At 43.7% G+C, this 20,913-nt stretch overlaps 1 protein-coding gene across 1 annotated transcript in view; it reads left to right on the top strand.

Annotated features, from left to right (window-relative positions):
• Window positions 1-17,635, top strand: part of net (atonal bHLH transcription factor 8-like protein net) — a 41,411-nt gene extending 23,776 nt beyond the window's left edge. The window contains exon 2 of the mRNA XM_071684797.1: window positions 8,668-17,635. Within this exon, the coding sequence (XP_071540898.1) occupies window positions 8,668-10,093 (1,426 nt within the window). The 3' untranslated portion in view covers window positions 10,094-17,635. The remainder of the gene's footprint in view (window positions 1-8,667) is intronic.
• The last annotated feature ends 3,278 nt before the right edge of the window (window positions 17,636-20,913 follow it).

Raw genomic sequence — 20,913 nt, 5'->3', positions numbered from 1 at the left:
ACGTATGGGAATGTGGGTGAATATCATGGGTATGGTGGTACATTCATGGTGGTATAGTGGGCGATTCGTGTTGGGGAGGGTGTTATGGTGGGGTGATTCAGCCAGAATGTGATGAGGGAGTTATGGTTGTAACGGGGAGAGAGATTATGGTAGTATGGTACAGAGGTTGTAATGGGAAGGTTATGGTAGTATGGTATTATGGTTGTAACGGGGGGAGAGATTATGGTAGTATGGTACAGAGGTTGTAATGGGAAGGTTATGGTAGTATGGTATTATGGTTGTAACGGGGAGAGAGATTATGGTAGTATGGTACAGAGGTTGTAATGGGAAGGTTATGGTAGTATGGTATTATGGTATGGTACCTGGGGTGATTGGTATGGTGAGGGGTTTTCTAAGTATGGTAGGTTGATATAGGGGTTTATTGTAGATTTAGCTGCTGGGGGTTGAGGGAAGGGGAAAACCCCCCACCGATAGCTTTCATAGCTTTTTTTTTTGATCCAAGCTAAGAAGGTTGTGGGAGGAGAGGCTCAAAATGCCTCCCAAGGTCGGGTTCGAACCCTTGACCATGAGGTAATGATGGTAACACGACGCGATGGTTCGAATCCTTGAACACGACGGTATACGACCCTTGAACACGACGGTATAAGACCCTTGAGCACGACGGTATAAGACCCTTGAGCACGACGGTATACGACCCTTGAACACGACGGTATACGACCCTTGAACACGACGGTACGACTGGAGCATGAGAGCCTTTTACCTACCACTTAAATGTCAAGGAAATGGCCATACGCTATACTCAAGGGTCGCACCGTCGTACAACAAGGGACACATCAAAGGAGAGAGAGAGAGAGAGAAGAGGAAGAGGAATTGTACGCCATGGATGGAAATACTTACATTGTCCTCGCACAGTTCCCACTCTGCCGTCTGTTGACAAAAAAAAAAAACAAAACCTAGTCCTCTGTGTCCAACCTCGCCATTTCCAGACCTGTTGCTTGTCTACCTAGCACCAACTTGTACCACAGTTACCACTTCGTCGCCATGTTTACAAGTCCCCGTGACCCGGTTAAGTTATACCCACTTACCAGATCTGATTTTTTCCCCATAGCCCACTTGGTCTTATGGGGTTTTTGTTGTGACCCTCTGACGTATGAGGTCTGTTACTTAGCCCCGTTTTCGGTGTTTCTCCTTACAACAATTGTGTACCTGTGAGGAGTCAGATATTCATGGCGCTGCTCCACTTCATCTTACGTCAAGTTGGGTCCCAGTCCCCCACTTTCTATTTTACCGTCTGTACACACACAAAAAAAGGAGACGCTTGCTCTCTGTCCCACAAAAAACTGTTACTGGTAGCGCGCGCGCACACACACACAGTTCGTACTTTGACGCATGTTTACAAAAAAAAAAGTCAACCTCTTGTCTCATACAGTTCGCAGTTTGCTGCCTGTTTACAAAAAGTCAGCTGTTTTGGTTTGTATGACCCTTTTGGTGACGTGGGCAACGAGAAACAGTCTGAGTGGCGAGGAAGCTTTCACTTCCCACCCAGTTTACTGAACGAAAAAGGAAAAGCAGTGAGAAACGGAAAGGAAGAATGAGTGCATGAATTGAACCAACAGAAAATGATAATGTATGAAAAAAAGAAAAAAAAATCGGAGCTTCGAAATGGAAAACGTAGCAGTGCAATGGTTAATCTTTTTAGCCCGACGGTACGATGGTCAAACACGACGGTACGATCCATGAATACGACGGTACGGTCCTCGAACACGACGGTACGATCCTTGAGCACGACAGTACGATCCTTGAACACAACATTACAATCCTTGAGGGTCAGGTGAAAGACTCAGGCCATTATACCAACAGAGTCGTACCGTTGTGTTCAAGGGTCGTACCGTCGTGCCTAAGGGTCATACCGTCGCGCTTGAAGGTCGTACTATCGTGCTCAAGGATCATACCTTCGTGCTGAAGGGTCGTAACGTCGTGCTCAAGGGTCGTACCGTCGTGCTCAAGTGTCGCACCATCGTGCTCAAGGATCGTACCATCGTGCTAAAGGATCGTACCGTCATGCTCAAGGATCGTACCGTCATGCTCAAGGATCGTACCGTCATGCTCAAGGATCGTACCGTCATGCTAAAGGATCGTACCGTCATGCTCAAGGGTCGTACCATCATGCTCAAGGATCGTACCGTCATGCTCAAGGATCGTACCGTTATGCTCAAGGATCGTACCGTCATGCTCAAGGATCGTACCGTCATGCTAAAGGATCGTACCGTCATGCTCAAGGGTCGTACCATCATGCTCAAGGGTCGTACCGTCATGCTCAAGGATCGTACCGTCATGCTCAAGGATCGTACCGTCATGCTCAAGGATCGTACCGTCATGCTCAAGGGTCGTACCGTCATGCTCAAGGATCGTACCGTCATGCTCAAGGATCGTACCGTCATGCTCAAGGGTCGTACCATCATGCTCAAGGATCGTACCGTCATGCTCAAGGATCGTACCGTCATGCTCAAGGATCGTACCGTCATGCTCAAGGATCGTACCGTCATGCTCAAGGATCGTACCGTCATGCTCAAGGGTCGTACCGTCATGCTCAAGGATCGTACCGTCATGCTCAAGGATCGTACCGTTATGCTCAAGGATCGTACCGTCATGCTCAAGGATCGTACCGTCATGCTCAAGGGTCGTACCATCATGCTCAAGGATCGTACCGTCATGCTCAAGGATCGTACCGTCATGCTCAAGGATCGTACCGTCATGCTCAAGGATCGTACCGTCATGCTCAAGGATCGTACCGTCATGCTCAAGGGTCGTACCATCATGCTCAAGGGTCGTACCATCATGCTCAAGGATCGTACCGTCATGCTCAAGGATCGTACCGTCATGCTCAAGGGTCGTACCATCATGCTCAAGGGTCGTACCGTCATGCTCAAGGATCGTACCGTCATGCTCAAGGGTCGTACCATCATGCTCAAGGGTCGTACCATCATGCTCAAGGGTCGTACCATCATGCTCAAGGATCGTACCGTCATGCTCAAGGATCGTACCGTCATGCTCAAGGGTCGTACCATCATGCTCAAGGGTCGTACCATCATGCTCAAGGGTCGTACCATCATGCTCAAGGGTCGTACTACCGTCGTGCTCAAGGGTCGTACCATCATGCTCAAGGATCGTACCGTCATGCTCAAGGGTCGTACCGTCATGCTCAAGGATCGTACCGTCATGCTCAAGGATCGTACCGTCATGCTCAAGGGTCGTACCGTCATGCTCAAGGGTCGTACCGTCATGCTCAAGGGTCGTACTACCGTCGTGCCCCAGCGACTGAAATCCCCAGGAGCGAAGACCCACACAACTGGACCAAACTACAGTGTAAACACGACCTAAGCAAACGCAGCAAAACCTCCACACTTTCGCGACTGCCTCGGGAGTGAAGACAAGTGCTTTTAGCATGTCCTGCGTGCGCTTGAAGGAACCTCATCAGTGTTGCGAAGGACTCGCTGATGACAGGATACTCCTCCAGTCATGGAATCCTCTCACACATCATCCTACTCATCTCTCGTCTCATTGAAGTCCGTGAAGATCCTTCGCTGACACACTCTCTCTCTCTCGTGTGCACGTGAGTGCGTCGTCTGAACACATGCACTTAACACTCACAGTGGCCACGGAAGAGGCATCGCGAGGCATCGCGAGGCATCTGAGAGTAAATGTATATCCCAGAGGAAGAAGAAGACGAAGAAGAAGAAGAAGGAGACGAAGGAGACAAAGGCGAAGAAGAAGAAGAAGAAGAAGAAGAAGAAGAAGAAGAAGAAGAAGAGGAAGACCCTCTCGTAGAATCAAGTCCCCATAACAGTTCCAAAAGAAAACGGAAAAGATATTGATAGACAAACAGTCTACCTAACTATCTATCTTGTCTACACACACACACACACACACACACACACACGCACACACACACACATATGTATAACAAGAGGGTTATAAAGAGGACTGAGAACAATGGATATTGTTGTGTGTTGACAAGCAAGTGTGATACACTGGCCAGGTCCGTGCCTCAAAGACGTAAATCTGAGCTGGACATAGACATTCTAACCCATATATAGCTTTTCTCGCTATCTCCATGACCCTCTTTGTCCTCCTCTGCGCCTCTCTCTCTGTCTCTCTCTGTCTCTCTCTCTCTCTCTCTCTCTCTCTCTCTCTCTCTGTTATGCATGTTGCCTGCACGGAGCCAAAGCTGATGTACTGCGTGTGTGTGGGGGGGAGGGGGGAAAAGAAGGGGTGTTCTCTCTCTCTCTCTCTCTCTCTCTCTCTCTCTCTCTCTCTCTCTCTCTCTCTCTCTCTCTCCCTCCCTCCATCCCCCTCACCCCACAGAAGGAGAGAGAGAGAGATAGATAGATAGATAGATAGATAGATAGATAGAGAGAGAGAGAGAGAGAGAGAGAGAGAGAGAGAGAGAGAGAGAGAGAGAGAGAGAGAGAGAGAGAGAGAAGACGTTCGCCCGACCTACAAAACGCGAGCGGCAAAGAAAAACAGAAGGGTCGCCCAAAGCCCATCAGATAACCTTGAAGGAGGAGGGAGGGAATGTGAATGTAAGAAATTCTCTCCCCTCCCAAGGTAAAGGAATATCTACAAGGCAGAAGAAGACAAAGAAGAGACGGAGATAAGGGAGATAGGGAGAGAGAGAGAGAGAGAGAGAGAGAGAGAGAGAGAGAGAGAGAGAGAGAGAGAGAGAGAGAGAGAGAGAGAGAGAGAGAGGATGGTGATTTGAGCCAACATTACACATTACTGCTGTCTTCTCACGACGCCCCCCCGCGCGCCCCCCGATGGTGGAGGTGATTGTGGTGGAACTAGCGGTAGATGGTCACGTCCTGTGGATAATCTAGCACAGATCTAGCGATGTTCGCTCGCGTCTGAGCGGCATTACAGAAGGATGAACATATACTGCCACTCTGGACAAATACGTACAATGATCAATCAGGAATTCGCCAGGTCACGAATGAGTAATATACGTTGTCGGTATCAACGAATTTAATGATGCCTTCGTTAACAACCCCTGAATCACTGTGAGTACGAACGGAACGACCTTTGAACATGGCTACACGACTAGTAAGGTCAGGTCAAATCCCAGGTCAGTTTACGTAAATGTATTGTCATGTTCAAGGGTCGTGCCGTCGTGGCCAAGGGTCGTGCCGTCGTACTCAAAGGTCGTTCCATCGTACTCAAGGTTCGTACCATCGTACTCAAGGGTAGTACCGTCGTGCTCAAGGGTCGTACCGTCGTGCTCAAGGGTCGTATCGTCGTCTTTCGTAAGTCAAGGTACATAAAGGATTGATACGAACCCACACCATCACTGAGAGACTCAGTCTGTGGCGTCTGTATCATGATGTTTGAAAGAGGAAAAATGTTTTTCCCAACGCCTCTCCAAGACGCTAGGACGTCTGACGGAGCTGAAGGATGCCACCTCACTACCACTTCCAGATCCTGCAAGGCATCCTACACTTGTAGGATCACGTTACTTGCCCATTCTAGGGACTTCCCAATTCTGAGACGACTCCTTCTCGTCTATATATACATCCTTCGAACCTCGCATCCTGGAGATTCACGTCCTGTGAAGGATTTCGTATCCTGCAAAGGGGAGGGGGGGTCTTCCTTCACCAGAGGATCCTCAATATTACGACCAGGGATGAGGGCCTTCCCTTAAGAGACTTTCCCTTAAGGACTTTCCCTTAAGGGACTTTCCCTTAAGTACTTTCCCTTAAGGACTTTCCCTTCAGAGCCCCGTTTCCAAATGGTTACTTTATCCCCCTTTAGATTCACACTGCACTATCGCCTCATGGATTCTATGTTTACCACTGCAGAGATTCTGTCATAGAGGTTAATATTGCAACTACATTGTCTGCCCATTATGAGGATGACAGTGCTATAATTACGTCCAGAGGGCCGGGTCTAGAGACTGGGTTGATATAAGAGGTGCTAATAGCCCCTTTTTCGCCCATATGGTCTCTTTGTGTAAGGTGCCTATATTGACGGACGTCGGGAGAGAGAGAGAAGAGAGAGAGAGAGAGAGAGAGAGAGAGAGAGAGAGAGAGAGAGAGAGAGAGAGAGAGAGAGAGAGAGAGAGGAGGGAGCTAAGCCTGAGCACGTGGGAATGTTTGTTTGTTCGTACATTCGGTAAACAAACGAAGGACAGTCTGCCTTTTACACACAGTCTCTCTCTCTCTCTCTCTCTCTCTCTCTCTCTCTCTCTCTCTCTCTCTCTCTCTCTCCCTTCCACCCAACCCTCTCCAACACACACACACACACACACACACACACACACACACACACACCAACCCTAACACAACCCCCCCCCCCCTCCCCCTTCGCTGATCCCCACCACAAACCACCACCGCCAAAGAACGCTTGAGCCTCCCCTTCCCCATTCCCCCCCCCCCCCCCCATCACCACCACAAATTACTTCACCAAAATCACTGTAATACTTCTACATTTGCAGCTATGTTCCCGAGTCTCTAACCCGCCCTCACTGCTCATTATAGCAGTGAATCACAGCTACCAACCCTCAGTCTATCTTCTGTAATGCCGGGCGCAAACTGGACCAAAAATGGTTCACCGTTTGCATCCACCTGTGAACCATTTTCTTTCCTTCTTCTATTTTAAACCCGAGTCTTGAAGAACGGTAAACTCATGTTGGCTTTGAGAATAGCGGTATACTGGTAAACTTCGTGTCATTCAGAGTATGAATAGATAAATGAATAGCTAAATAAATATATATATATATATATATATATATATATATATATATATATATATATATATATATATATATATATTCCTATGAGTCCACGGGGAAAATGAAACACGATAAGTTCCCAAGTGCACCTTCGTGTAATAATCACATCATCAGGGGAGACACAAGGGAGAAATATAACAGTCAGTTGATATACATCGAAGAGACGTAGCTAGGACGCCATTTGGTAAACATGAGTTCTAGCTACGTCTCTTCGTTGTATATCAACTGACTGTTATACATCTCTCTTTTGTGATTATTACACGAAAGTGCAATTGGGAACTTATCGTGTTTTATTTTCCCTGTGGACTCATAGGAATATCTTGATCACACACAAAAGTGTTATCCTTTCCAATATATATATATATATATATATATATATATATATATATATATATATATATATATATATATATATATATCATATAGTTTCCTTATAGCTGTATATAAGTGATTTCAATAAATTTTGTACGCTGGATTAGACATTATGTAAATGAGATAATCTGCATATATAAATGGGCCACGACCATCCTAGGAGAAGATAAAGTAATCAGAAGTATATTGAGATGTTTATTGGCAATAGAAGCGATTAATTCTGAGTGATGTGCGATTTATTAATCATAGGTTTAGACCGGCGAGTGTTTACGTAAACCGAGAGAGAGAGAGAGAGAGAGAGAGAGAGAGAGAGAGAGAGAGAGAGAGAGAGAGAGAGAGATCAAATATCTGAAGCATTAACGCCATAGCAAGTTCACCATTCCCAACCCAACTTTCCTCGCTGCTCTCTCTCTCTCTCTCTCTCTCTCTCTCTCTCTCTCTCTCTCTCTCTCTCTCTCTCTCTCTCTCTCTCTCCCACCCTCCCTCCCACACAATACCGCAAAATACGACAAGAATCACTAAGAGACAACCTCCCCCAAAAAGACCATATCATTAAAGTCTTTCATCCACCACGCTTCATATCGCCAAATATAATCATCCGTAAACAACGTGATATCGCCAAATATAATCATCGGCAAACACTTGATATCGCCAAATATAAACATCAAACATCGTGATATCGCCAAATATAAACATTAAACATCGTGATATCGCCAAATATAATCATCAATAAACATTTGATATCGCCAAATATAATCATCAGTAAACATCGCGATATCAAAATAGAGAGATATCGCGCGACCTGAGAATGCGATACGCGAGGCCATAAAGACGATAATCACATTTCTAAAGTATAGAGAACTGACCTCTCGACTACCCAGGTCTTTAGATCTGAAGTGGTCGTTTAATTACATTATTGATACTGTCAGTTATATAATTATCTTATGAATATTTATCACTCGAGCAATCTGTCTATTTTCTCCTCTGTCAGATGAGACAGATGCTGTCTCTTGCTAAGTTACATCAGACAAAATGTATTGTAAGTGAATTAAGGGATTCATTTATTGTAATTGATTTAAGGGATTCATTTATTGTAAGTGATTTAAGGGATTCATTTATTGTAAGTGATTCAAGGGGTTCATTTAGTTGTGCTTTTGGTAAATTGTTAGTTTTAAGTAACCTTAAATGATTATTAAGGGTATGTTTACTATGTTGGTTTATTTAATGTAGATGCTCGTATATGTGTGTGTGTGTGTGTGTGTGTGTGTGTGTGTGTGTGTGTGAGAGAGAGAGAGAGAGAGAGAGAGAGAGAGAGTAATGATTATGCTTTGTTTATCCCTATATCATCTAATTTGCATTAGAGAGAGAGAGAGAGAGAGAGAGAGAGAGAGAGAGAGAGAGAGAGAGAGAGAGAGAGAGAGAAGATAGGGTTGTTAGAACTAGCTCACTAACCACTGTGTCTCTCTCTTTCTTCCCTTCCCCTTCGTCGGTTCATTCCCTCCCTCCTACAGGAGCATGGAGGCGGAGGTGGAGGCGGGTTGTCCACGCGAAGACTTCCTGAGCGAAGAGGAGGACCACTCGCCCACAGACGCCTCCGAGGACAGCGTGGAGGTCCGCGTCAAGCCCATCCGCGCCTTCCCGCCGCGCGCGCCCACGCCTCCCGTCATCGTCGTCCACCCCAAGTTCCACAAGTTCCGGAAGCACTACACAGCCCTCCGTCAGGAGTACGAGGTGCGCACGTCGCCCGGCGTGGCCAGCCCTCACAGTCCGTCCGTCCAGACGCGTCCCAGCCCGTCCGCCAGCCCCGTGGAGGCGCACGTGGGCGCGGCGCCGCTGTCTCCTGGCACGCGCGCCGCAGCCCGCAGTCGCAGGAAGCCCGCAGAGCCGCGTCGGCTCTGCCACGATGCGGCGAACAAGAGGTCGCACAGTCCCGACGTGCCGAGGGCAGCGAAAGCGTCTCGGACGGACGCACAAGCCGACGTCACGGAGAAGACTTCTCCATCCCCTCCGTCGCCAGCGACGCCGACGCTTCTGTCGCACCACCCGCTACTCGGGTCCCTGGCTCGGCCGCCCATGGGCGGCTTCCCGCCCCTGTTGCTGCCACCCGCCTGGCCTCCGGTGGCCGCCCAGTGGGGGTACCCGAGAGTCGTGGCCCCGCTCGGGTGGGCGGGGCTGACCCCGGGTCTGACCCCACACCCATACCCGATGTTGCTGCCCCATCACTACCCCATTCACCGCCCAGCGCTACACCCTCACCTCCACCCGACCTCACCCCCGCCCAAGTCCCCGCCTGCGTCGCGGTCGCCGACGGACGACCGGGCGTCGCGCGACGACCTCCCGCTCCCGCTGGTGACGAGGGTGTCCCCGACGGACGCCGTTGCGACGGCGTCGACCGGCGTCGCCACCCCTGGCCACTACCCCAGCCGAGGGTCGGAGGTCAGCGTCGTACGGAAAGCAGGCAAACCGTCGTCCAAATTCCTCAGCGTCGAATCTCTGATCGCATCCGACAGTCCGTCGCGAGAGGTTCACGACGCGGAGGACGACACTCCGTCCAGCGTCCAGGGGGACCAAGTCGTCGCAGACGACGAAGACACGATCCACTCGCTCCTGCAACCCAACAAACACAAACAACGAAACTACAAAAACATGACAAGAGAGAGACGCATCGAGGCGAACGCGAGAGAGAGGAATCGCGTTCACACCATCAGCGCTGCGTTCGAAAAGCTCCGGACGTCTGTCCCGGCGTACAGTCACAACCAGAAGCTTTCTAAACTGTCCGTCTTGAGAATAGCGTGTTCGTACATCCTCTCGTTATCCCGCCTCGCTGGCCACGACTACAGCGAGGGGGGAACCGAACCCTCGTTCAGCGAGTGTGTTGACCTGACGACCAGGACGATACAGGTGGAAGGGAAGGCTAAGAAGAAGAGAGATGAGTAAGGAGGAGGTTGAGTGTGAGAGACAGAAAGGGAGGAAGGATATATATATATATACACAAAGACATACGGTCTCCCTTCCTGTATTACTACACAAACCTCTGCCGCGCCACACAGTGTTCCTATATCTCGCAAGGTTGAGTCCTATCAACGTCCAGTGTTCCTATTAACCGACCGATCCCCCCCCATTATCACCCCCCCCCCAACCCCATTACAAGCATCCTCCCCAGTGACACTCAAATGTACTTTACCCCAGTGACATCCCCCAGTGAGAGAGAGAGAGAGAGAGGAGAGAGAGGGGGAGAGTGGGGGAGAGTGGGGGATATGAAGGCAGGGGAAGGGGCCCCCCGCTGCGCCGCCCCCCCAGTGCGCCTGAAACCCCCCCCCCCGGAAAATAAAGAAAAACACCCCCCCTTCTCCTCCTCCTCCTCCAGTAAAAGTGGACGAGAGAAAATCATTTTACATTCGCGCTTTCCCACCGAAATCGAACTCGCATATTTATTTAGTGTATTTTTAATAATAAAAAAAAGACTTTTAGAAGGACCTTCTCTGTGACAACCTATAGTCGATATAGAATTCCAAAAGACAAATGATATTTTTTATTGAAGATTTAATTCTAGTCCAATGAGGGAGGGAAGGATAGAAGCTCCCTCCAATCTTTGTTTTGTGTTGCTAATAAAGTTGTTCTGACCCGTGTTGCGTGTGTGTGTGTGTGTGTGTGTGTGTGTGTGTGTGTGTGTGTGTGTCTGTTTACAAGAAAAACTGCCTTGAAACACAACAAACCGTCCATCAGATGTCCGTACTGTTTGTGTTGCGCGTTCATAACGGCCGTGCAACACACACACACATCGCCTTCATGTTCACCTGTCTGGCAACACGCATGACACCATCCAGTCAGGCACTGTGCATGAGAAACTGTCTACTGTCCACACTATGTGATCGGCTGTCTACTGTCCACATTATGTGATCGATTGTCTACTGTCCACATTATGTGATCGACTGTCTACTGTCCACATTATGTGATCGACTGTCTACTGTCAACACTCTGTGATCGACTGTCTACTGTCCACATTATGAGATCGGCTGTCTACTGTCCGCACTATGTGATCGACTGTCTACTGTCCACGCTATGTGATCGACTGTCTACTGTCCACACTATGTGATCGACTGTCTACTGTCCACACTCTGTGATCGACTGTCTACTGTCCACGCTATGTGATCGACTGTCTACTGTCCACACTATGTGATCGACTGTCTACTGTCCACACTATGTGATCGACTGTCTACTCTCAACACTATGTGATCGGCTGTCTACTGTCCACACTATGTGATCGACTGTCTACTCTCAACACTATGTGATCGGCTGTCTACTGTCCACACTATGTGATCGACTGTCTACTGTTCATACTATGTGATCGGCTGTCTACTGTCCACACTATGTGATCGATTGTCTACTGTCAACACTATGTGATCGACTGTCTACTGTCAACACTGTATGTGATCGGCTGTCTACTGTCTACGCTATGTGATCGACTGTCTACTGTCTACGCTATGTGATCGACTGTCTACTGTCAACACTATGTGATCGACAGTCTACTGTCAACACTATGTGATCGACTATCTACTGTCCACACTATGTGATCGACTGTCTACTGTCAACACTGTATGTGATCGACTGTCTACTGTCAACACTGTATGTGATCGACTGTCTACTGTCCACACTATGTGATCGACTGTCTACTGTCAACACTGTATGTGATCGACTGTCTACTGTCCACACTATGTGATCGACTGTCTACTCTCAACACTATGTGATCGACTGTCTACTGTCCACACTATGTGATCGACTGTCTACTGTTCACACTATGTGATCGACTGTCTACTGTCAACACTGTATGTGATCGACTGTCTACTGTCCACACTATGTGATCGACTGTCTACTGTTCACACTATGTGATCGACTGTCTACTGTCAACACTGTATGTGATCGACTGTCTACTGTCAACACACTATGTGATCGAATGTCTACACTACATGTTATACAAATACCTTTTTTTTAATATAATCGTCAAAAATAGTTATGATAAATAGTGATGATGATGATTTCTTTTATATGCTCATACCAATTAAGGTGCTGAATCGTAGTACATATTGATGTTTATCTTGTAAATACAGACAGCCATCTAAGCCTTATAAGGCTTTATAATACTATAATGCTTGCCTAGAGGGAGAATGATTATTATATATATAAATACAGACTTATGTTCCAAATGAGCGAATTCAAGTCTTATGTCTCAGGTTCCCACAAGGCTGGATTTTACAATTGGCTTTTGAAATATGGAAAACAATTTTGGTGATTGGGTCATAAGGGAATATATATATATATATATATATATATATATATATATATATATATATATATATATATATATATATATATATATATATATTGGAAAGGATCACAATTTTGCTCGTGATCAAGATATTCCTATGAGTCCACGTGGAAAATGAAACACGAAAAGTTCCCAAGTGCACTTTCGTGTAATAATCACATCATCAAGGGAGACACAAGAGAGAAATATAACAGTCAGTTGATATACATCCTAGCTTCGTCTCCTCGATATATATCAACTGACTGTTATATTTCTCTCTTGTGTCTCCCTTGATGATGTGATTATTACACGAAAGTGCACTTGGGAACTTTTCGTGTTTCATTTTCCACGTGGACTCATAGGAATATATATATATATATATATATATATATATATATATATATATATATATATATATATATATATATATATATATATACAATCTACCAGCACATATATAATGAATATAATGTATTTCATAAAGGGATTGAATTGCTTTTAAAATCTTAAAGTTTTTGTTTGGTTTAAAGTGGTTTCACATAGAGTTAAATTGGTTTTAAGACAGGGTTAAATTGGTTTTAATTAAAGATCAAATTGTTAATTATGCAGTTAAATTACGTTCAGGGGTTAAATTTGCTTTTCCTTTTGAGGAATGAACTGATATTCAAATTTTAAAGACAATTTAACTAAAGATAAAATTCCTTTAAACACTTAGGAGGTTTATCTAGATATTGAGCCTTATGGAGTAATGACATAAGATCGAGACTCGCTTGTTTTTATCAGATACCAACTAGAGGCATCTATTCTAGTGATCCTAGATGGCCAGGTATTTCCTTCCTTCCCTCACTTCCTTCCTTCATTCATTCATTCATTCATTCATGTCCCATCTTTAGCTAGCGGTGTTGCCAGACCCAAGGAGAACGTGCTATTCCTTTGTATATAATAATGTGTAATAGATGCTCGTGTTTTTATATACATACATACATATATATATATATTACATATTACTGTTAATCTAGTGAGATCAGGATCTTCCACGAACGATTATATAGAGGTTTCTGAACCTGTTTTATATTGGGTTGGCAACACCGCGGTGCATTGGTTGTTTACACAGGTTCAAAGTTCAAATTTCCTCCACAAGATGGCGGTGGCGACAACCAATCAGGTGACAGGACGGGTTCCACGTCATAGACGTACAGCAGAATTCCTTCTTTGTAAATTGTAAATTGTAAAAAGAAAAATTTGTGAAAAAAAAAAGATATTATTTTGATCAGAACGAAATTAGAAATTTATAGTATTTTCGTCTATGTCAAAAAAGGGAGAAAGACGTGTTGTTAATACAGATTGTATCAATTGTTAAGTGTAAATGTGCTGTAAAACACAACCCAGTTGATTTACATGAGTGTGTAAATGTGATACGTGTGTTATAAGGTTTTGGGTAAAAAAATTTTCTAAGTTTCTTTTAAACTCTATCTATTGTCCTTATCTATTTGGTATGATAACAATAGACAATCAATGAATTATTTCTCTCTGTAATTGGTCATATAATCATGTAATCACTATCAACCAAGATTAGTTCTGGGTAGTTTGGATAATTGGCCATTTAAGTAATTATCAACTCAACACTTGAACTACATACTATCTATTCGATTGTATTTGAAAGTCTATCGCCTTCTGTGACTCACTTATCATCTTCTCTTTCTCTTTCTTCTTTCTAATTCGACCGCTTTCAAAACACACACACACACACACACACACACACACACACACACACACACACCAAACACACATACACACATACACACACACACACACATACACACACACACACACACACCAAACACACATACACACATACATACACACACACACAAGACACATTCGAGACCAGTGATGTGGCACTGACTTTGGCATCGAAAACATATTTCTTTCAATCCTCACTTCATCCAACTTAAACTGGCTGCCACACATCAGTCTTCAATAGCGTATCGCTCGTTCTCAGAACATCTAACGAGCAAGACGAACACTCAAACGATGATAAAGTAAGTCGTGTCCCCTTGGTTTTGAGAGAGTTCGAACACCACACCTCCTCTGTTTAGGTCGGCCATGACAAGTTTTCCCTCAGCATTGCGAATGTAAACAAAGATTGGAACTACCCCCTCCCCCTCCCCCCCCCCATCCCCCCGCGCTAGAAGGAAGGGGGGAGAAGGGGAAAAACTAAGGGGGTCAAAAGGGGGAAGGGGAGGATGTTATTAAAGGGGAGTCTGAGCAACAGCTGACATAAGAGAAGGGGAAGAATTTAGCGAGAAGTTAATGTTAAAATTATCGTTCACGCGAAATATATATTATCAGTTATCACGATATCTATATCTATATATATATATATATATATATATATATATATATATATATATATATATATATATATGTGTGTGTGTGTGTGTGTGTGTGTGTGTAAGCAGCTTGCTTACGACATACGCCCTTATCCACCTCTTCCCCTCTCATCCTCCCCCTTCCTTTTGTGTTTATATAGAGGGGGATGTTACGCCCCTCTCTCTCTCTCCCCCACCAGTATACGCATCAAGCCGGCGTAAGCGTTAGTCCTCAGGTAAAGTGAGAGAGAGAGAGAGAGAGAGAGAGAGAGAGAGAGAGAGAGAGAGAGAGAGAGAGAGAGAGAGAGAGAGAGAGGAGGGGGACATGCCATAAGGTCTAGTGTGAGGGGTGAAGGATATGAGGGGGGGGTGTGGAGGAAGAGGGGAAATGGTTGGGTTCCATTGTTATTTCTGAGGGGAGACCATACTATTTTTCTTCTTCTGCTCCGTATGAGGTGCTGAGAAGGTCTGTGTGTGTGTGTGTGTGTGTGTGTGTGTGTGTGTGTGTGTGTGTGCGTGTGTGTGTGTTTGTTTCCCCTCTTGTTCCTATGTCTATGGGGCTATTCCACCCACCTGGCTTCTCCCCTCTCTCGTGCCCCGGTCTATTGCGAGGCACGAGAATAGAATTCATTTCCCCTCGAAGAGAAACAGTGTTATAGGAAGGGACTTGATACATCATCTCCTGGATGGGGTCTGATCTCTGTGGCGCGATGGTTAGCATGCCTACCCACTAGTATATGAGGACACGCGTTCGAAATCCGGAGTCAATGCACCTGATAGACATACAGACAGACATATACACACACACACACACACACACACACACACACACACACATATGCCCCCTATTCTGTCTTCTACGCAATCCATATATATATATATATATATATATATATATATATATATATATATATATATATATATATATATATATATATATATATATATATTTCACATCTTTTAACTAAGTTACTTAAACACAATATTTTCTCAATTTCTCAAGCCATTTCTCATTTCTAAAAACCCAAAACCTTAAAACATGCAAAAAAAAAAAAAGATTAAAAATCATATTTTTTTTGTAAAAAGAAAAAAAACTTACACTCATTTACACTAATGGTAACGTAGTGCCTTATATATATGTGGTCCAAATGAACTTATCATTTACAGTTGATAGATTTATTTACAATAATGTCAGTAGTGTTGGTAGATACCCATTTATTAATGACACTTCGTCTTCCATTATGGCTCTCATCTCTATCATAATCCAATGATTTTCGCTCTTATAGCAATGTCTCTCTCTCATTTTACCTGACGTCCTAAGAAAGGTCTAAGCAATGCCCTCGAATATATATATATATATATATATATATATATATATATATATATATATATATATATATATATATATATATATACATACATATATATATGAAGATCAGAGAGAAACACAGTGTGTATCTATGGGTCTTCCTGTTTTGATGTGTATAATGTATATAGTTTATATATGAATACCTAAGGTTATAGAAAGACTCAAAGTCTTAACACATGTACAGTTTTCATACTTAGAAGAATTGATTTAGATTTAGAGAGAGAGAGGGGGGGGGAAAGTCAGTTGATTTTTGTTTTGTTTTTTTGTTTTTTGTTTTTTTGAGAAAAAAAAATTTGAAATTACGTCATGTCCTGTGACGTCATCTCTGGGCTAGTCATGGACCGATAGGGGGGGAGGGGGTAGGGGGGAGGGTGGGGTAGGGGAGGGAGGATGGGGGGGAGGGGGTGGTTGGTTGGTTGGTGGCCAGAACGGAGAGTTTCGATGCGTCGGAAAACAGATAAAACAGAAACAAAAATAAAACTCTGTTCTTCTCAGAACAAGAGAGAGAGAGAGAGAGAGAGAGAGAGAGAGAGAGAGAGAGAGAGAGAGAGAGAGAGAGAGGGAGAGAGAGCGAGAGAGAGTTATATGCCTGTTATACACGGAAGAACATCCTTGAGAGAGTTAAGAAATGAAGTGCAGAACACGTGAGAACGTTTGAAAACATTTCATATATATATATATCTCTAACTATTCCAACACACACACACACACACACACACACACACACACACACACACAGTGGGAAATGGGTCGACTCCATTTCCCTTCCAATCTAACCATTCCTTTCCACATACACCCAACACACACAGTAGAAATGGGTCGACTCCATTTCCCCTCCAATCACAACCATTTCTCTGGTGTAGAACGTTTGTGATTGGCTGGAGAGGATAGTTTAGAACACGAAACATTTCTTTAATTACAGATGTTCTGCACTATTCCTATCTCTTCAGGCAATAAATAGGTAAACTTAAATGGACAGACAGTTGTTAATGGTGACCTAAATACAATACTGTAACTCCAGACATTTGGAAATTTGCATAGAGTATAAATACTACAAGTTTTCTAGTTTGTATTGTATTTCTTGTAAGCTGTATTTCCCATTACATTGACGATGTATGTGATAGGCTAAATTATGAATGACTATTCAAGAAACCAGTGAATGTATGCAGAGGTTAAAGGGAATGTTTTCCAATGTTTTTTTCACTTCTCCCGTAACATGTTTTGTTCTAGATTTGGAACCTCCTTCGTTCACGTCACCTGCTTAGGAAACAACCAAGGTTACACCTTCTCCCAAATTGCTAAATAGTTCACAAAACAATTTGTATATAGTCTTAGGATGATAATAATGTTAATAATGATAATGATGAATTAAACTATCATACACTGGACAACTCTGTTGGTTATTGAATAAAATCTATTTTGTTGGCATTTGACTTATCTTTTTTATTTGCTGGACCTTTTATAGCAGTGAGAGAGAGAGAGAGAGAGAGAGAGAGAGAGAGAGAGAGAGAGAGAGAGAGAGAGAGAGGCGAGTCTGTCTACTTGTGTGTGTATGTGTGTGTGTGTGTGTGTGTGTGTGTGTGTGTGTGTGTGTGTGTGTGTGAGAGAGAGAGAGAGAGAGAGAGAGAGAGAGAGAGAGAGAGAGAGAGAGAGAGAGAGAGTTACTATACCTGATCACACGAAGAGAGAGAGAAAAAAAAAACAAGGACAAGAGAAACCAAAATAAATAGAATTATACAACTAGAAGAACAACAATGAACAAAAATAATCAGAACATTGATGAACAAAGAAATTATTCGTGAAGTGAATAACAGCAATTATCAGAATAAGGAAAATAATCCAGTTCCTGACTGTCATACACACTTCCTGACTGTCATAACACTTCCTAACTGTCATACACACTTCCTGACTGTCATACACACTTCCTGACTGTCATACACACTTCCTGACTGTCATAACACTTCCTAACTGTCATACACACTTCCTAACTGTCATACACACTTCCTGACTGTCATACACACTTCCTAACTGTCATACACACTTCCTGACAGTCACACACACTTCCTGACTGTCATACACACTTCCTGACTGTCATACACACTTCCTGACTGTCATACACAGTTCCTAACTGTCATACACAGTTATAACCTAACATCAACTCTCATCATCTCTTCTATGTAACATTTCGTTGTGGGTTCCCGTGTCATATGTGTCAAACATCCCGAGCCAATGTTGCATGTCATGACCACTCGCGCATGCGCAATCATTAACTGTCATGAACTGGTCGTTAGCGCAGTGGTGGTTCAACCCCCTCATTCGGCCCAGTTGGTGTTCATCCCGTCATACATGTGGTCGACTGCCTGGAGCATGGAACGCTTACCAGAACAGTTTCCTTAATCGCTGTCTCCCGCGTTAGCGAGGTAGCGCCAGGAGGCAGACACAAGAATGGCTCCCCCAAACCCACCCTACATACACATGTATGTACATACACGTCCACACACGCATATATATACATACCTATACAGTTCAACGTATACGTACATATACATACATTTACATACACATATATACACATGTACATATCCATACATACACATACACATATGTACACATGTGCATATCCATACTTGCTGCCTTCATCCATTCCCGTCGCTACCCCGCCACACACGAAATATATATATATATATATATATATATATATATATATATATATATATATATATATATATATATATAATATACATATATATTGAACTGCTGAAATTTAAGGGAATAAAACGTTGAGGTACATCCGGCTTAAAAACCATCAAATCATATATACTTTGGTGCGTCAAAGTAATGATTTTTACGAAAAGATATACCAGGAAACATCAGCACTCACTTATACCTCATTAAGGAACTTAAGTCTTGTATTATACGATATATCTTTACTTACAAGTAGACTTTAAATCATATTTACGATCATATTTTATATCTGTCTCACTTTATATAAGTTTTATGTATACATCTTCTCTCAGTACACAAGTTTTATGCCTAGAAGCTTTTGCGATATATATACTTCTTTTCGACTTTAATGTCATGTCGGGGATTTATTCTTCACGATAATTCACTTATAGTTATCTTCAGTTAATCACCACACTTATTGATTTCACAAGACTTCCTCTTTACTTAAATACTTATACTGCACTTACTCAAGCCTTATCGACTGTCCCTAAATACTTTATGAGAGAAATTTCCAATATCTTTGCATGACCCAATAAACAAATGAAATAATAAACAAATAAAGGGGAGTGGCGACAAACAAAGTGGAAAAAATAGATTAATCTAATTCTAAATAAGACGTTCAACTCACACAAAAAAAAATCATTGCCTTTGATAATTGGTCGAAGGACAATGAAAACAAGAGAACAAATACAGAAACAAAAACATATGTTGAAGAGAACAAAAAAAAGAAAGATATTAACAAAAAAAAAACAAGGAAGATATGATATTACATCGAAATATAGATCGGAACAAATACACTGATATCACACAAACAACACAAATGCACAACGTACCGTACAAAGACAAACAAAAAAATAAATAAATCATAGTATATAAATTGACGGAAAACATATAGGCATAAATCCATATACGTGAAATGAAGAAAGAAAAATGGTAGAGAGAAATAATGTTTATCTTGTGTCAAGATGGATTCAAACAAGTCAGTTAGTTAATCAGTCAACCAATCAGCCAACCAATCAGTCAACCAGCCAGTCAACCAATCAGTCAACCAATCAGTCAACCAATCAGTCAACCAGCCAGTCAACCAATCAGTCAACCAATCAGTCAACCAATCGGTCAACCAACCAGCCAGTCAACCTACCAGTCAACCAATCAGTCAACCAGTCAGTCAACCAGTCTGCGAGATTGCCACCCAGCCAATCAGCCAGTCAGTCAACCACCCAGTCAACCAGTCAGCCAACCAGCCAGTCAATCAGTCAACCAGTCAACAAGCAGAGGGGGGGGTTTGGGCATGCTGGTTGTTAGTGCATGGAACAAGCAGTAGATGAGCTTGGCGAGTGACAGCTGATCATAACAGTGATGATCACACCATCAACAATATCCTCGCTGGCCCGGTGAGAGAGAGAGAGAGAGAGAGAGAGAGAGAGAGAGAGAGAGAGAGAGAGAGAGAGAGAGGAGACTGTCAACTGAACCAAGAGAGAGAGAAAGAGAGAGAGAGAGGGGGGGAGAGACTGTCAACTGAACAGAGAGAGAGAGAGAGAGAGAGAGAGAGAGAGAGAGAGAGAGAGAGAGAGAGAGAGAGAGAGAGAGAGGGTGGGTAGGGGAAGGGAGTAAAGTGTTTCTTCCTGGGGGAGAGAGGGGGAGAGAGAGATGTGGGGAGGGGGAGGAGGGTGTGTGAGTGGGTGTGTGGGGGGGTGGAAGTTAGCCTCTGGATGAGGCCTATATGATATATGAAGGAGTCTGTTGTCTATAGGATATAGGAGAACTATGATGGAGAGTCTCAGGGCCTATAATGGTGAATTTGAGTCTCTATATGATATAGGAAAACTATAATGGTGAGTCTTAGGGCCTATATGATATAGGAGAATTATAACAGTGAGTCTCAAGTCCTATATGATATAGGAGAACTATAATGGTGAGTCTCAGGGCCTATATGATATAGGAAAAGTTTAATTGTGAGTTTGAGCCTCTATATGATATAGAAGAA

The sequence above is a fragment of the Panulirus ornatus genome, chromosome 39 (genome assembly GCF_036320965.1).
Source record: "Panulirus ornatus isolate Po-2019 chromosome 39, ASM3632096v1, whole genome shotgun sequence".
Taxonomy (NCBI): Eukaryota; Metazoa; Arthropoda; class Malacostraca; order Decapoda; family Palinuridae; genus Panulirus; species Panulirus ornatus.
Note: the sequence above shows the minus strand (reverse complement) of the source record. Positions and strands in the feature narration are given on the sequence as shown.